The sequence below is a fragment of the Urocitellus parryii genome, chromosome 7 (genome assembly GCF_045843805.1).
Source record: "Urocitellus parryii isolate mUroPar1 chromosome 7, mUroPar1.hap1, whole genome shotgun sequence".
Lineage (NCBI taxonomy): Eukaryota > Metazoa > Chordata > Mammalia > Rodentia > Sciuridae > Urocitellus > Urocitellus parryii.
Window position 1 is genome coordinate 167,879,711 of NC_135537.1, and position 17,584 is coordinate 167,897,294.

At 33.8% G+C, this 17,584-nt stretch overlaps 1 protein-coding gene across 1 annotated transcript in view; it reads left to right on the plus strand.

The window, feature by feature from the left end:
- LOC144256210 (EF-hand calcium-binding domain-containing protein 13-like) overlaps positions 1-17,548 on the plus strand; it is a 58,170-nt gene extending 40,622 nt beyond the window's left edge. The window contains exons 6-8 of the mRNA XM_077801285.1: positions 8,914-9,057; positions 9,578-9,649; positions 17,400-17,548. Of these exons, the coding sequence (XP_077657411.1) occupies positions 8,914-9,057; positions 9,578-9,649; positions 17,400-17,548 (365 nt within the window). The remainder of the gene's footprint in view (positions 1-8,913; positions 9,058-9,577; positions 9,650-17,399) is intronic.
- The last annotated feature ends 36 nt before the right edge of the window (positions 17,549-17,584 follow it).

Genomic DNA, 17,584 nt, shown 5'->3' on the forward strand with positions numbered 1-17,584 from the left:
ATTGGCCTCATAGAATGAATTTGGAAGTTCTCCCTCTTTTTCTATTTCCTGAAATAGATTGTGGAGTATTGGTATTAGTTCTTCTTTAAAGTTCTTGTAAAACTCTGCTGTATATCCATCCGGTCCTGGGCTTTTCTTGGTTGGTAGTCTTTTGATGGCTTCTTCTATTTCCTCACTTGATATTGGTCTGTTTAGGTTGTTTATAACTTCCTGACTCAATCTGGGTAGTTCATATGTCTTAAGTTCATATGCCTTCACTATCTTCTATTTTATTAGAGTATAGGGTTTCAAAATAATTTTTAATTATCTTCTGTATTTCTGAATTGTCTGTTGTGATGTTGCCTTTTTCATCCCATAAGCTAGTAATTTTGGTTCTCTCTCTTCTTCTCTTTGTTAGCGTGGCTAGTGGTCTATCAATCTTATTTATTTTTTCAAAGAACCAACTTTTAGTTTTGTCAATTTTTTTGATTGTTTCTTTTGTTTTGATTTCAGCTCTAATTTTAATTATTTCTTGCCTTCTACTGTATTTGCTGCTGATTTGTTCTTCTTTTTCTAAGGCTTCGAGGTGTAGTGTGAGGTCATTTATTTGTTGGCTTTTCCTTCTTTTAAGGAATGAACTCCATGAAATGAATTTCCTCTTAGTACTGCTTTCATAGTTTCCCAGAAATTTCGATATGTTGTGAATGAGTTTTCATTTACCTCTAAGAATTTTTTAATTTCCTCTTTGATGTCTTCTGTAACCCTTTGTTCATTCAGTAGCATATTGTTTAATCTCCATGTGATGTAGGATTTTTCCTTTCTCATTTTATTATTGATTTCCAATTTCATTCCATTATGATCAGATAAAATGCATGGTAGTATCTCAACTCCTTTGTAATTGCTAAGATTTGCCCTGTGACATAATATATGGTCTATTTTTGAGAAGGATCCATGTGCTGCTGAGAAGAAAGTGTATCCACTTGATGTTGGGTGGTATATTCTGTATATATCAATTAAGTCTAAATTATTAATTGTATTATTGAGCTCTATGGTTTCTTTATTCAACTTTTGTTTGGAAGATCTGTCCAGTGGTGAGAGAGGTGTGTTAAAATCTCCCATGATTATTGTGTTGTGGTCTATTAGACTCTTGAACTTGAGAAGTGTTTGTTTGATGAACGTATCTGCACCATTGTTTGGGGCATATATATTAATGATCATCAAGTCTTGTTGGTGTATGGTTCCCTTGAGCAGTATGTAGTGTCCTTGTTTATCCCTTTTGATTAACTTTGGCTTGAAGTCTATTTTATTTGATACAAGTATGGACACCCCTGCTTGCTTCCGGGGGTCCATATGAGTGATATGATTTTTCCCAACCTTTCACCTTCAGTCTGTGTATGTCTTTTCCTATCAGATGAGTCTCCTATAGGCAGCATATTGTTGGATTTTTTTTAAATCCATTCTACTAGCCTATGTCTTTTGATTGGTGCATTTAAGCCATTAACATTTAGGGTTACTATTGAGATATGGTTTGTATTTCCAGCCATATTTGGTTATGTATGTTACTTAACATGATTTGTTTTTCCTCTATGCTTAGTTTTTCCTTTACTGTACTACCTCCCACTGTTGGTTTTCATTGTTATTTTCATTTCCTCTTCCTGTAATGTTTTGCCAAGGATGTTTTGAAGAGCTGGTTTTCTAGCTGCAAATTCTTTTAACTTTTGTTTATCGTGGAAGATTTTTATTTCATCTTCAAACCTGAAGCTTAATTTTGCTGGATACATGATTCTTGGTTGGAACCCTTTTTCTTTCAGCGTTTGAAATATGTTGTTCCAGGATCTTCTAGCTTTCAGAATCTGTGTTGAAAGACCAGCAGTTATCCTGATTGGTTTACCCCTAAATGTAATCTGCTTCCTCTCTCTTGTGGCTTTTAAGATTCTTTCCTTATTCTGTATGTTGGGCATCTTCATTATTATGTGTCTTGGTGTGGATCTCTTATGATTTTGTACATTCGGTATCCTGTAGGCTTCTAGTATTTGGATTTCTTTTTCATTCTTTAAGTCTGGGAAGTTTTATAGTATTATTTCATTTAATAGATTGCTCATTCCCTTGGTTTGGACCTCTATACCCTCTTGTATCTCAATAACTCTTAGGTTTGGTTTCTTGATGTTATCCCATAATTCTTGGATGTTCTGCTCATGATTTCTTAACATTCTCACTGAGCTGCCTATGTTCTTTTCAAGTTGAAAAAGTTTGTCTTCATTGTCTGAAGTTCTATCTTCTAAGTGTTCTACTCTGCTGGTAATACTCTCATTTGAGTTTTTAATTTGGTTTATTGTTTCCTGCATTTCTAGGATTTCTGTTTGTTTTTTATATCCTCTATCTCCCTATAGAGTTGATCTTTTGCTTCTTTGATTTGTTTATGTAATTCATTGTCAAAGTGATTTTTCATTGTCTGAATTTGCTGTATAATGTCTTCCTTGAGACTCCAGATCATCTGAAGCATGTATATCCTGAACTCTTTGTCTGACATTCCATCAGCTGCAGATATTCCCTCATCTAATGTTGAATTGACCTGTATTGTTTGTGGTCCTTTCTTTCCTTGTCTTTTCATACTGCTCATGATTCTTTCTAGCTTTGTGAAACTGTTGTGCTAATGTTTTTCCCCTTATATATTTGTATTGTTCTTGTATAGCTCCAAAATCCCTCTTTTGCGGAGAAAGACAATGTTAACAGTTCCCAATATTGACAGTACATTATCTAAGCACAAGTTTTCATTATTAATACATTTATAGTTAGATTCTAAGACTATAGATATTGTTTTTAATTATTACTTAAGAATACGTTCATTAGTTTCATAAAAGGCATACCATATCTGGTGGCATATAGAAAACTTAATTTCAGACGAAGGATGTTATACTTAGAGGGAAAGGAGTGAGGGTATGAGGTTAAACTAACTTAGCACCTTTGGAGAACTCTAACCAATAGACTGGTAATTTATGGAAGAATGTATAGACTCAACCTCCTATCTGTATTTAGATAGTTACCCTATGTATAGAGAGCAAAAGTTAGGAGATTGAAAGTTGGATAGAGAGAATATGAATGAAAAAAAAGAAAAAAATAACAAGGAAGAAAAGAGAAATAAGAGAAGGAAAAGGAAAGTAAGATAGAAATAAAGAAAAAATGGGGGGAAGGTGGGGTATATGCAATTCCTCTATATTATATTACTTTGGTAATTCGGTTGTTCATGCACAGTTCTTGGATTCACATATGCTGAAGTTGTGGAAGAGAGAGAAGAAAAGAGAGAAAGAAAGAGAAAAAAGAGAAAAAAAAGGTCTCTCAGAACACTGTTTTTTTCCTTGCTTCCAGTAGGTGGTGTTGTCTATTCCTAGCTTGAGCCTCTGTATTCAGGGTGGTGGGTATAGCCAGTGTGAAAGGAAATGTGCTTCCACCTGTATCTTCCCTACTCTAGTCTCTGAGGTAGAAACCAGGCGTCTGTACAGTTGTTGTTTTGCATTGATAGCTACAACCCCCAAAAGCTTGTGGGAAATATTTTGAGTTATCGCAGCTAAGGGTGGGGGAGTTGGAAACCGGGTACCTGGATCAGCCGCAGAACCCCCTTTGATGGGTTTTAAGGGTTGATGGGCTTCCTCCGGACTAGCACTCAGGGCGGGGCCGGACTTCCTCCTCCAGTCTGGCTTGGCGCCTGGCGTCTTCCCCAGTTCTTGTTAAATAAAATAGTTGTCATGTATATTTTGGTAGTACAGTTCTCAGAGTATTTGACTTTTAATTTTATTTTAAAGTTAAAGATAGGACTAAAATCAATAAAGATAACACCTAAGGGTTAGTGTATTTTTTGTTTGTAGGATATATTTAAAACTTTATATCACTGATAATTTATTTAAATAAGTGTTTGAATGACATTTGGTCAATGAACATTCTTTTTTTAAAAAATATTTATTTATTTATTTATTTATTTATTTTGTTGTAGTTGGACACAGTATCTTTATTTTATTTTTATGTGGTGCTGAGGATTGAACCCAGGGCCTTGCACATGCTAGGTGAGCACTCTACTGCTGAGCCACAACCCCAGCCCCTCAGCGAACATTCTTAAGAAAACAACACAAATTAATGTTTAATAAGACAAATGCAGAGTCAATTATGTGCACAAATAAGTAGCAAATACTATTCAGATTTGTAATACCTACTCTGCCCTGGAATGTGAAACACTTTAGGTTAAGGAAAATATTTAATAATTTTCTGTTAAAATATAAAAATGGGTCAAATAATATAACCACTATCAACATGTAGTATATTAGTAATTAGATTAGCTTTGCTGTAGGAAGCAATGCCTAGAAACAGAAAAGAGCATGGGTTTTGCAATAGACAAATATGGGTTTATAGTTCTTTCACTTAACATCTGGGTGATTCCTCTTGATGATTCTGGGTTCCTCATCTTTAACAAACATCATGTCCTCATAGAGTTGTCTGAATCAAATGCAATAACACATGTAAATCATATAATCTAGTATTAGGAACATATTGAGTGCTTAGTAAACAGTAATTTTTATTTACATGGAATAACACATGTAAATCATATAACCTAGAATTAGGAACATATTGAATGCTTAGTAAACAGTAATTTTTTTATAGTTTTAAGGGATAAGGTCAATGTCAGATTTTGAAGCTTAAGACTTTTGAGGTACAACGGGAAGTTCTAGGTAATGATGAGGATTAAGGGTAGCCATTGGTGTGGATGACTTTGGAAAGACAATGTAGAAAATTTAAAGAAATCAATTTCCAGTAATGAAATTGAAAAAGCTATTAAAAACTTGCCAACAAAGAAAAGCCCAGCACCAGGATGGATTCTCAGCCAAGTTTTACCAGACCTTTAAAGAAGAACTAATAACAATACTCAAATTATTCCATGAATTAGAAAAAGAGTGAATCCTTCCAAACTCAGTCTATGAAGCCAGTATCACCCTGATACCAAAAGCAGACAAGACACATCAAAGAAAGAAAACTTCAAATCAATATGTTTGATGAACATAGATGCAAAACTTCTTAATAAAATACTGGAAAAAACATATGAAAACACATTAAAAAGATAGTGTACCATAATCAAGCGGGATTAATCCCAGAGATGCAAGTTTGGTTCAATATACAGAAATCAATAATGTAATTCAACACATGGACTTAAAGATAAGAATCAGATTATTATCTCAATAGATGCAGAAAAGGCATTTGACAAAATACAGGATCCATTTATGTTTAAAACACTAGAGAAATTAAGGATAGAAGAAACATACTTCAACATTGCAAAAGCTATATATGACAAACCCAAGGCCATTACCTTCTGAAGGAGAAAAATTGAAAACATTCCCTTTAAAAACAGGAAGAAGGGATGCCCACTTTCACCACTTATATCCAACATAATCTTGAAACTCTAGCTAGAACAATAGGCAAAAGAAGGAAATCAAAGGGAAATAAATAGGAATAGAAGAGATCAAACTATCTCTGTTTGCTGAGAACATGATTTTACATTTAGAAGACAATAAAACTCCACCAGAAAACTTCTAGATTCATAAATGAATTCAGGATACAAAAACAGGATACAAAATCAACACTCATAAATCAAACACATTCTTACAGTCCAGTGATGAATTTGTTGAAAGAGAAATTTGGAAAACTACCTCATTTACAATAACCTCAAAAAAATTTAAGATACTTGGTAATCAGTCTAACAAAAGAGGTGAAGCATCTCTACAATGAAAATTATAGAACACTAAAGAAAGAATTGAAGACCTAGAAAATGGAAAGATTTCCCATGTTTTTGGATAGGCAGAATTAATATTGTCAAAGTGGCCATACTACCAAAAGTGCTATGTATATTCAGTGCAATTCCCATAAAATTTCCAGTGATGTTCTTCTTAGAAATAAAAAAAGCAGTCATGATATTCATTTGGAAAACTGAGAGGCCCAGAATAGACAAAGTAATCCTTAGAAAAGGGAAGCAAGAGGTATCACAATCCCAGAATTTAGCTGGATGTGATGGCACATGTCTGTAATCCTAGTGGCTCAGGAGGCTGAGGCAAGGGGATCATAAGTTTAAGCCAGCTGCAGCAATTTAGCAAGGCCCTCAGCAACTCAGTGAGATCCTGTCTCTAAATAAAATACCAAAAATGGGCTGGGGATGTGGTTCAGTGGTTGAGTGCCCCTGGGTTTAATCCCTAGTACCCCCCCCCCAAAAAAAAACCAAAATAAAAACAAACCAACAACCAATCCAGACCTTAAACTACACTACAGAGGTATAGTAACAATAACAGCATTGTACTGACACCAAAATAGGCATGAAGACCAATGGAACAGAATACACAGAGATAAAGCCACATAAATACAATTATCTCATACTAGACCAAGGTGCCAAAAATATACATTGGAGAAAAAATAGCCTCTTCAACAAATGATGCTGGGAAAACTAGAAATCTGTATGAAGTAGAATGAGATTTAACATGTCTCTGACCCTGCACAAAACTCAACTCAAAGTGGGTCAAAAACTTAGGAATTAGACCAGAAATCCTGCACCCACTAGGAGAAAATATAGACTCAACATTGCAATATATCAACTCAGGAAGGAACTTCCTTAACAAGATTCCTAAAGTGCAAGAACTAAAATAAAAAAAAATCAATAAATAAATGGGATGGCATCAAATTAAAAAGCTTCTTCATGGCAAAGGAAGCAATCAAGAGCATGAAGAGATAGCCTACAGAATAGGGGAAAATCTTTTCCAACTTCACCTCAGATAGGGTATTAATATCTAGGATATATGTAGAACTCAAGAATCTTAACACCAAAAATCAAGAACAACAACAAAAACCCCCAAACCAAATAATCTAATCAACAAAAGGACAAAGAAACTAAACAGACACTTCTCAAAAAGAAGAAATATGAATGGTCAACAAATATATAAAAAAATTATTCAACATCTCTGCGAACTAAAGAAATACAAATTAAAACTACACTGGGAGTCCATCTCACTCCAGTCAGAATGGCAATTATCAAGAATACAAGTAACAATATATGTTGGTGAGGATGTAGGGAAAAAGGTACACTCATACATTGCTGGTGGGACTGCAAACTGTATACCACTTTGGAAAGCAGTATGGAGATTCCTCAGAAAACTTGGATGGAACTGGTTCTTGGATGGAACCAGTTATCCCACTCCTCATTATATATGCAAAGGTTTTAAGAACAGCTTACTATACTGATGCAGTCACATCAATGTTTATAGCAGCACAATTCACAATAGTTAAGCTACGGAACACCTAGGTGCCCTTCAAAGGAAGAATGGATAAAGAAAATGTGGTTTAATTTCAATGGAGTATTATTCAGCCATAAGGAAAAATGACTTTCTGACATTTTCTGGCAAATGGTTGGATCTGGAGAGTATCCTGCTAAAGTGAAATAAGCCAGTTTCCAAAAACCAAAGTTCTGATATTTTCTGATGTGTGCAAACTAACCCACAATAAGGAGTAGGTCAGAGCATTAGACAAAGGGGAATTCTTGTTTTATATTTTACATTCTTTATGTTTCTGAAAAAAATCATCTATATAAGGATGAGTTAGAGCTACACAGAAAAATAACTGCTTTCTAAAATTGCAGTGAAAAAATATATGAATCATTTTAATTGTGCCAATTTTCTTTTTTCCATATTTTTATGGAAGGGGGAGGGGAGATAGAAAAAGGAAAGACAGAGGAATGAATCTGACATAACTTTGCTATGAATTATACCACAGCGAATCTCACCATCATGTACATTCATAGGAAATTAATTACAAAAAATAACTATGGGTAAATGGCAGAAAGATTAACATAGGAAAGGGAGCAGAGGTGGGGAGTTGGAATGGAAGGAGAGGTACAATATCTGAATTAGAACAAGCTATATTCCATGCTTGTATAATTCTGTCATAATGGATTCTACTGTCAGGTATAACTAATGAACCAAATAAAAATTATTTAATAGAAAAAAACTAGGAAGTCAAATTTTAGTTAAGAGAAAGAAGAGGTGGTAGAGGCTTTTAGTGAGGCAAAGCTCTGATTGCTGCTATCAGTTGCCTCCTAGTGTTGGAAGAAACAGAATCCTAAGGGACTAAGAGGCCACGATTACTATTTGCTGGTTTAATACTACTTTTACTACTAATGATAATAATGTTGATAATAATAATTTTGTATTTATCGAGACCTTCCTATATGTTTAATACTGTTTAAGTGCTTTATATACATTCTCATATTTAATCACATCGATCTTGTGAGGTAGATATTATTTTCCTGTTTTAGATATGAGACTATGAACTTTAGCATGGAGTGCTGAAGTAGTAATTTGCTCAGACAGTTCTAGGTCACAAACCCTGAAGGTAGGATTTGATTATGGGTTTCTCTGACTTAACAATTGCTTAGAATCTTGATAGAATTAAAAAGGAAGGGTGAATGAATTCTCGCTTTATATTTTATATTCTTTATGTTTCTGAAAAAATTTCATCTATATAAGGATGAGTTAGAGCTGCACAGCAAAATAACTACTTTCTATAACTGCAGTGAAAAAATATAAATCATTTTGATTGTGCCAATTTTCTTTTTTCCATATTATGATGCATTATTGGTGCATCATAGTTGTAAATAAAGGTGCAATTTGTTTTTATGTATTTGTACATGCATAATTGTGCCAATTTTAGCACCAGAGAAACATGATCAACCAAGAACTCTGCACATTGCATCGCTGGCCATAGAATTTTTGCAGGTTAAATTTCTTATTTTACAATTCAGAGTGTAATAATAAACTATGGACTGCTTCTAACAAAAGACTTCAGTGATGGTTTCTGTATTGTTTTTTTAAATCAGAGGTGAGTCAGTTTTCAAATATAGTTTTTCCATTCTAGAGTTCCAGGAGATTGTATTAGCTCTTGATTCACTTGAAGGTGACATGATATCTGGGGAGAACTTAGAAGATTTTCTAAGAAATATTGGGATTAAGTCACCTAAAGAAGAGGTAGAGAAAATTCTTCAGTCAGATTTTGTTTCTGGTAAGCATTTTGAGTATCCATTTCAGGTGTACCTATTGGTGGGAGTACCTATAAAAAAGGTGTGTAGTCTATAGATATTTGCTTACGTTACTGCAAATATTTTTGAAAAGGAGCCTTTACTCTTTTGCAATTCTAATAATATTTTTTAAACAAACAAATGTAAATTTTGTGGGGAGTGGGCTTGTTGAAATCCTCTCTTATAGATATCTTGATTTAATGAGTGATGAAAACTTTGAGAATTCAAGTTCTGTGACTAGAAATCCTAGCTTTGCAACTTTTGGCCATACAAAGTTACTGGACCTTTCTTAGAACTTTAGTTCTATTATAGGTAGAATCAGAACTAGTATATCTGCAACCTTTTGTAGGGTTATGGTAAGGAATAATAGATGGAAATGAATCCTGAAGTACTATATAAATAAAATGTTCAAGAAGTATATAAAAACTATGTTGATTTTGATACTAGTCTTTAATATTATATTGTCCAGGAGTTCTTGTTTTTCACTTCCTTCTTTCCTTCCAGAAGACAACATGGTGAATGTTAAAGACTGTATGAGGGCTTTGAGGGACACCCAGAAATTTTCCAATTTTATTGGTAAGAGCTTTATGGCAAAACTGTTAGAAAGTAACAATTAGGTTGTTGCTAATAGGACTTATTCAAAGATCATTTAGTCAGATACTATATTTGGTGCTGAAATTATTTTTAGAATATCTGTTATGGTTTGATTATAGTTTGTCCCTTCTGACTCATGATGGAGTTTAATCCCCATTGTGAAGTATTATAGAGAGTGGAAAACCTAATCTGATTACAGTGTTAGAGCTGAGGTCTTTGGGAACTGATTAGGATTATAAAAGGTCATCAAAATAGGACTCTCATGATTGAGTACTGGTGACTTTATAAGAAAAGAGAATGACCAGAGGATACATACCTCTGTGCTCTCTGTCACCATGGATCGCCTTGAAATTTGGCCAGCAGGAAGACCATCACTAGATGTGACCCATTGACCTTGAATCAGAAACATATGAGCCAAAATAAATTTTTTATTTTTTTTAAGTAACATGCCCAGTGTGTGTGTGTGTGTGTGTGTGTGTGTGTGTGTGTGTGTATATATATATATATATATATATATATATATATATATATATATATATATATATATATTGCTCTTTGCAACAGAGAGAAGACCAAGGCAATTATCTGTGTCAATTATTTATTTCATCTGTACTTGAAAACTTCCAGTTATAGGGAGTTTACTACATTTTATTTAAATTTAAGAATTATGCATTTGTGATAGAAAAGACTGGAAAAATCACAAGGTTGTAATATTTTTCAATAGTTAAAATAATACATCTTTATTACATACTAACAACATTAAAAAAATCTTTTTAAAAAACTAAATGACCAGAAATACAAGAAATATAAAGTACAAATGTCTTGTAATATTACTCTCGGGGCTATGCATGCCTGTTAATGTTTGGCCAATATTCTTTTAGACTCTTTTTCTTTACATCTTTACATCTTTACTCTGTTAATGTTTGGCCAATATTCTTTTAGACTCTTTTTCTTTACATCTTTACATCTTTACTCTGTTAATGTTTGGCCAATATTCTTTTAGACTCTTTTTCTTTACATCCATGAATAGTTGTATATTCTGAAATTACTTTTAAACACATTATTTTGTCCCTAATATTATACAACTTTCTTAAAAAAATTATAGTATATCTTGGATATTGTTCCATGTTTTATTATATTATATAAGCCTCCCTCATTCTTTTAAGAGTATATAATAATCTACTGCAGTGATGCACTATAATTTTATTCACTATCTTTTTAATGAATATTTTATTTCTATTTTATTTTTACTTTTACAAACATTTTGTTGAATATCTTATCAACATGCATATAAAGCTTTTATTTTTTATTTACTTATTTATTTTTAAATTTATTATTTTTTTATTGGTTATTCAAAACATTACAAAGATTGCAGAATCACATCGGTTACACATCCACATTTTTACATAATGCCATAATAGTAACTGTTGTATTCTGCTACCTTTCCTATCCTCTACTATCCCCCCTCCCCTCCCCTCCCATCTTCTCTCTCTACCCCATCTACTGTAATTCATTTCTCTCCTTAATTTTTTTATCCCATTCCCCTCACAACCTCTTATATGTAATTTTGTATAACAATGAGGGTCTCCTTCCATTTCCATGCAATTTCCCTTTTCTCTCCCTTTCCCTCCCACCTCATGACTCTATTTAATGTTAATCTTTTCCTCCTGCTCTTCCTCCCTGATCTGTTCTTGGTTGCTCTCATTATATCAAAAAAGACATTTGGCATTTGTTTTTTAGGGATTGGCTAGCTTCGCTTAGCATAATCTGCTCCAATGCCATCCATTTCCCTGCAAATGCCATGATTTTGTCATTTTTTAGTGCTGTGTAGTACTCCATTGTGTATAAATGCCACATTTTTTTTTTATCCATTCATCTGTTGAGGGGCATCGGGGTTGGTTCCACAGTCTAGCTATTGTGAATTGTGCTGCTATGAACATCGATGTGGCAGTATCCCTGTAGTACGCTCTTTTAAGGTCTTCAGGGAATAGTCAGAGAAGGGCAATAGCTGGGTCAAATGGTGGTTCCATTCCCAGCTTTCCCAGGAATCTCCATACTGCTTTTCAAATTGGCCGCACCAATTGGCAGTCCCAACAGCAATGTACAAGAGTACCCTTTTCCCCACATCCTCGCCAGCACTTGTTGTTTTACTTCATAATGGCTGCCAATCTTTTTTTTTCAAATAGTGTCATCTTTATCAATCTCAGCCTAAAATGTTACCTTATTTATGCACCATAATCCATATAACTGCTTTTACAAGTTAGGTATGCTGTCTTTTCAGAGAGTATAAATTAATTTGTCTTACTTTTCCATATATTTCAAAGGCTAAAAAGAGCTGGGAGCTAAATTTCAGGTCTGTCTGGTTGAATCGAAAGTTATTTTAGTTTTTTATTATATCCTTTTATATATAGCTTTTTATTATATTGATTGTTTTTTCATTTTGTTCACCCAGTTGGGTATATATATTTTATTTTATTTTATTTATTTATTTATTCATTTATTTATTTATTTATATTATTTTATTGGTTGTTCAAAACATTACAAAGCTCATGATATATCATCTTTCATACATTTGACTCAATTGGGTTATGAACTCCCATTTTTACCCCAAATACAAATTGCAGAATCACATTGGTTACACACTCACATTTTTACATAATGGCATATTAGTGACTGTTGTATTCTGCTACCTTTCCTATCCCCTACTATCCCCCCTCCCCTCCCCTCCCATCATCCCTCTCTACCTCACCTGCTGTTGTTCAATTCTCTCCCTTGTTTCCCCCCCCCTTTTCCCCTCACATCCTCTTCTATGTAATTTTGTGTAACATTGAGGGTCTCCTACCATTTCCATATGCTTTCCCTTCTCTCTCCCTTTCTCTCCCCCTACTCCTCTTTGCTTAATGTTAATCTTTTCCTCATGCTCTTCCTCCCTGTTCTGTTCTTAGTTGCTCTCTTTATATCAAAGAAGACATTTGGCATTTGTTTTTTAAGGATTGGCTAGCTTCGCTTAGCATAATTTGCTCTAATGCCACCCATTTCCCTGCAAATTCTATGATTTTGTCATTTTTTATTGCTGCGTTGTACTCCATTGTGTATAGATGCCACATTTTTTTTATCCATTTATCTATTGAAGGGCATCTAGGTTGGTTCCACAGTCTAGCTATGGTGAATTGTGCCGCTATGATCATTGATGTTTCAGTATCCCTATAGTACGCTCTTTTAAGATCCTCAGGGAATAGTCCAAGGAGGGCAATAGCTGGGTCAAATGGTGGTTCCATTCCCAGCTTTCCCAGGTATCTCCATACTGCTTTCCAAATTGGCCTTACCAATTTGCAGTCCCACCAGCAGTGTACAAGTGTACCCTTTTCCCCACATCCTCACCAACACTTATTGTTGTTTGACTTCATAATGGCTGCCAATCTTACTGGAGTGAGATGGTATCTTAGGGTGGTTTTGATTTGCATTTCTCTGACTGCTACAGATGGTGAGCATTTTTTCATGTACTTGTTGATTGATTGTATGTCCTTCTCTGTGAAGTGTCTGTTCAGGTCCTTGGCCCATTTGTTGATTGGGTTATTTGTTTTCTTATTGTTTAATTTTTTGAGTTCTTTGTATATTCTGGATATTAGGGCTCTATCTGAAGTGTGAGGGGTAAAAATTTGTTCCTAGGATGTAGGCTCTCTATTTACCTCTCTTATTGTTTCTCTTGCTGAGAAAAAACTTTTTAGATTAAGTAAGTCCCATTTATTTATTCTTGTTATTAACTCTTGTGCTATGGGCATCCTATTAAGGAATTTGGAGCCCGACCCCACAGTATGTAGATCGTAGCCAACTTTTTCTTCTATCAGACGCCGTGTCTCTGATTTGATATTTAGCTCCTTGATCCATTTTGAGTTAACTTTTGTGCATGGCAAGAGAAAGGGATTCAGTTTCATTTTGTTGCATATGGATTTCCAATTTTCCCAGCACCATTTGTTGAAGATGCTATCCTTCCTCCATTGCATGCTTTTAGCCCCTTTATCAAATATAAGAAAGTTGTAATTTTGTGGATTGGTTTCTGTGTCCTCTATTCTGTACCATTGGTCCACCTGCCTGTTTTGGTACCAGTACCACGCTGTTTTTGTTACTATTGCTTTGTAGTACAGTTTGAACTCTGGTATGGCTATACCTCCAGATTCACACTTCCTGCTTAGAATTGCTTTTGCTATTCTGGGTCTTTTGTTTTTCCATATGAATTTCATGATTGCTTTATCTATTTCTACAAGAAATGCCATTGGGATTTTAATTGGCATCACATTAAACCTGTAGAGAACTTTGGGTAATATCACCATTTTGATGATGTTAGTTCTGCCTATCCATGACCAGGGTACATTTTTCCATCTTCTAAGATCTTCTATCTCTCTCTTTAGGGTTCTGTAGTTTTCATTGTATAAATCTTTCACCTCTTTTGTTAGGTTGATTCCCAAGTATTTTATTTTCTTTGAGGATATTGTGAATGGGGTGGTTTTCCTCATTTCCAGTTCAGAAGTTTTGTTGCTGATATACAGGAATGCCTTTGATTTATGCGTGTTGATTTTATATCCTGCCACTTTGCTGAATTCATTTATTAGCTCTAGTAGTTTCTTTGTAGACCCTTTTGGGTCTTCTAGGTATAAAATCATACCATCTGCAAATAGTGATAATTTAAGTTCTTCTTTTCCTATCTTAATGCCTTTAATTTCTTTTGTCTGTCTAATTGCTCTGGCCAGTATTTCGAGAACTATATTGAATAGAAGTGGTGAGAGAGGGCATCCCTGTCTTGTTCCAGATTTTAGAGGGAATGCCTTCAGTTTTTTTCCATTTAGAATGATGCTAGCCTGAGGCTTAGCATATATAGCTTTTACAATGTTGAGGTAAGTCCCTGTTATCCCTAGTTTTTCTAATGTTTTGAACATAAAGGGATGCTGTACTTTGTTGAATGCTTTTTCTGCGTCTATGGAGATGACCATATGGTTCTTATCTTTAAGTCTATTGATGTGGTGAATAACGTTTATTGATTTCCGTATATTGAACCAGCCTTGTATCCCAGGGATGAATTCTACTTGATCATGGTGCACGATCTTTTTGATATGTTTTATACAAAGCTTTTATGTAGGGCAAATTTCTTAGAAGTGGACATGATGGGCCAACATATTTAGAAATTTAAAATTTTAGTAGTTTCTACCTAATTACCCTCATAAAGATTTGTGAGAATTCTACTTTTATCAATAGTGGGTATTAATTATTAGAATTAATATAATTATACAATTTTTATAATTAAAATTTTATTATGTTTTAATATGTGATGCTCTAATTGTTAGTGAGCTAAAGCATATTTCACATATTGTGAATGTCTTTTGATAATTTTTTAAAATCAGGTGGTGTTTCTCATGTGAATTTGTAAATAGCTCTTTATATTTTAGGGTATTAATGCTTTGTACTCTCCACTGCAGCTTTTAAAAATTTTATTCATTTATTATTGATTTTTTTAATGTGGTGTTTTACAGATTGTTTTTTGCAATCTTCCGTCTTTTTTGATCAGTTTTGGAAATTTGTATTGTACTAAGAAATTATTGTTATTATTATTATTGCTTGAGATTGAAGCCAGGAGTGCTTAACCACTGAGCCACATCCCAACCCTTTTTATTTTTTATTTGGAGACATGGTCTCACTAAATGGCTTATGGCCTCACCAAGTTGCTGAAGCTGACCTTGAACTTGTGATCCTCCCGTCTCAGCCAGAATTCTGAGTTGCTGGGATTATAGGGTATGCTACTGCATCTGCATTCTCCTAGGAAATTCTAAATCTTATTTAGATTTTATATAATTGTAGTGTTAGGACAACCCTATGCACTTAAAATTCTTCTGATTTTTTGGTATATATAGTAACGGTTCTTTCTTATATTTGTATAGATGTAATTTTGACCTTTTTCTTTGTTTTTTAGTGAATATTTTCCTCCTTTTACTTGTAGTTGGACACAATGCCTTTACTTTATTTATTTTTACTTGTAGTTGGACACAATGCCTTTACTTTATTTATTTTTATGTGGTGCTGAGGATCAAACCCAGGCCCTCACACATGCTAGGCGAGCACTCTACCACGAGCCACAACCCCAGCCCTCTTCCTTTCTTTTTAAAGTACTAGTATCTTAGATACTAGCTCTTAAAGAGTACTAGCTCTTAAAGATAAATCTATCTTTAGTGCTTGTATTTTTAGTTTAAAAATTAATGTCTGAAGTTGGGCATGGTGGCATACACCTGTAATCCTAGCAACTGGGGAGTCTGCAAGTTCACAACTTAGCAAGACCCTGTCTCAAAATAAAAAATAAAAGGGCCTGGGGGTGTAGCTCAGTAATTAAGCAGCCCTGGGTTTAATCTCCAGTAAACCCCCCACCAAATAAAAATCTCATTTTATCTTTATCTTGCTTCTTTGTGCTCATTTTATATTTTTTACTAACTAATTTAAATTATTAATTTACTTATACTTATTTTTTCCTAGGTAATAATACATGTTCAAGGCTATCAATTTTAATCTTAGTAAAATTTTGGTTTATCTAGCAGTCTTTGATTTGTTGGGATATTATTGTTATTTTTGAAATAGTGCCAGTTGTGTATTGTTTTCTCTTTGAGCTAAGACTTTTATAGAAGATTTTAAAATATAAGGCAATTTAAATTTCATTGTTGCCTTGTGTTTATTATTTTGAATTTTATTTTATTGTGGCCAGAGAATGAGGTCTGTAGTAGCAGGTTTGATGGTTCCCTAGAACAAGTGGAGTTTCTTCAGTTTTTATATATTTATTTAAAAATCAAAATCAAATCAGTTGCACACACAGCTTACTGGTAATGTACATTCACTCATTCTGTCTTGGATGTCCTCATGACTTTTTAAAGTAGACCATTCTATAATTTTATATAGCTTATAGAACTAGAAAACTATATCATATATTTGGCAGAACTTTTGCCTTATCATTCCATTCTTGGAGCTAGATTTTACATTCAGACTCATCTTCCTATTAGTACCCTTCCAGAAATATCAAAAGAACTCTCATCTTCTATTTTCCTCCTACTAAATTGATCTTTTCTTTAGACTCAAATTTCCCTTAAACTCTTTTTCACTGACCTGTTTTTGAAACTTCTGATGGTTAATGATTATGTCATAGAACAAAACAATGTATTAAATTACAGTTACTTTTATATAAAACTTTAAATAATTTATTATTAATTTCTTTCCATGAATCTTGTGAGATTTTTTTTTAGAAATATACTTTACACATATGAACTCTTTTGTTTTCATTAAGTGAGGTTGGCTTCATGAACTTTTTTTCCCCCCAAGATCAAGCATTCTTTTTTATTATAACTACTTTGCAATATACATGTTCAGTTTTTCTTAAATGGGAAAGTGGGTTCTAATCCTAATGTGTTCTAAACATGAAACTGCGATTCTTTAATTGGGGTGAAATTAGGTGACAGGAGCAAAGGGTGTATGGAAGGATAGTGGAATAAGAATTGGGGTTTGGAGATTATTGGGAAGATTGAGGGGAACTTTTTATTAAAATGATGAGCTCATTAATGAAAAAACTACAGAAATGTTGCTGTACTTTTGACAGGAAGAGCCCACCCAAAACCTGAACATTTAACAAATTCTTTAAAGCATAAAGAAAGGGTCATTTATAACTATCAGAGTTTGTAAATAGAAAATTATACTGTTCAATCAGGGTACAGAAAACTATCAGAATGGAGAATGGACTACTATACTTATTTAAATAGCCACCTGTGGCTTGTGAATGCCGTATCGGACAGTGTGGATCTAAAAGAGGCCATCAGTTTTATTGTTATCCTTAGAAGACTTAGGTCTATTGACTGAATCGTGTGTTGTTTGTACACTCTCTGTATTTGCAGC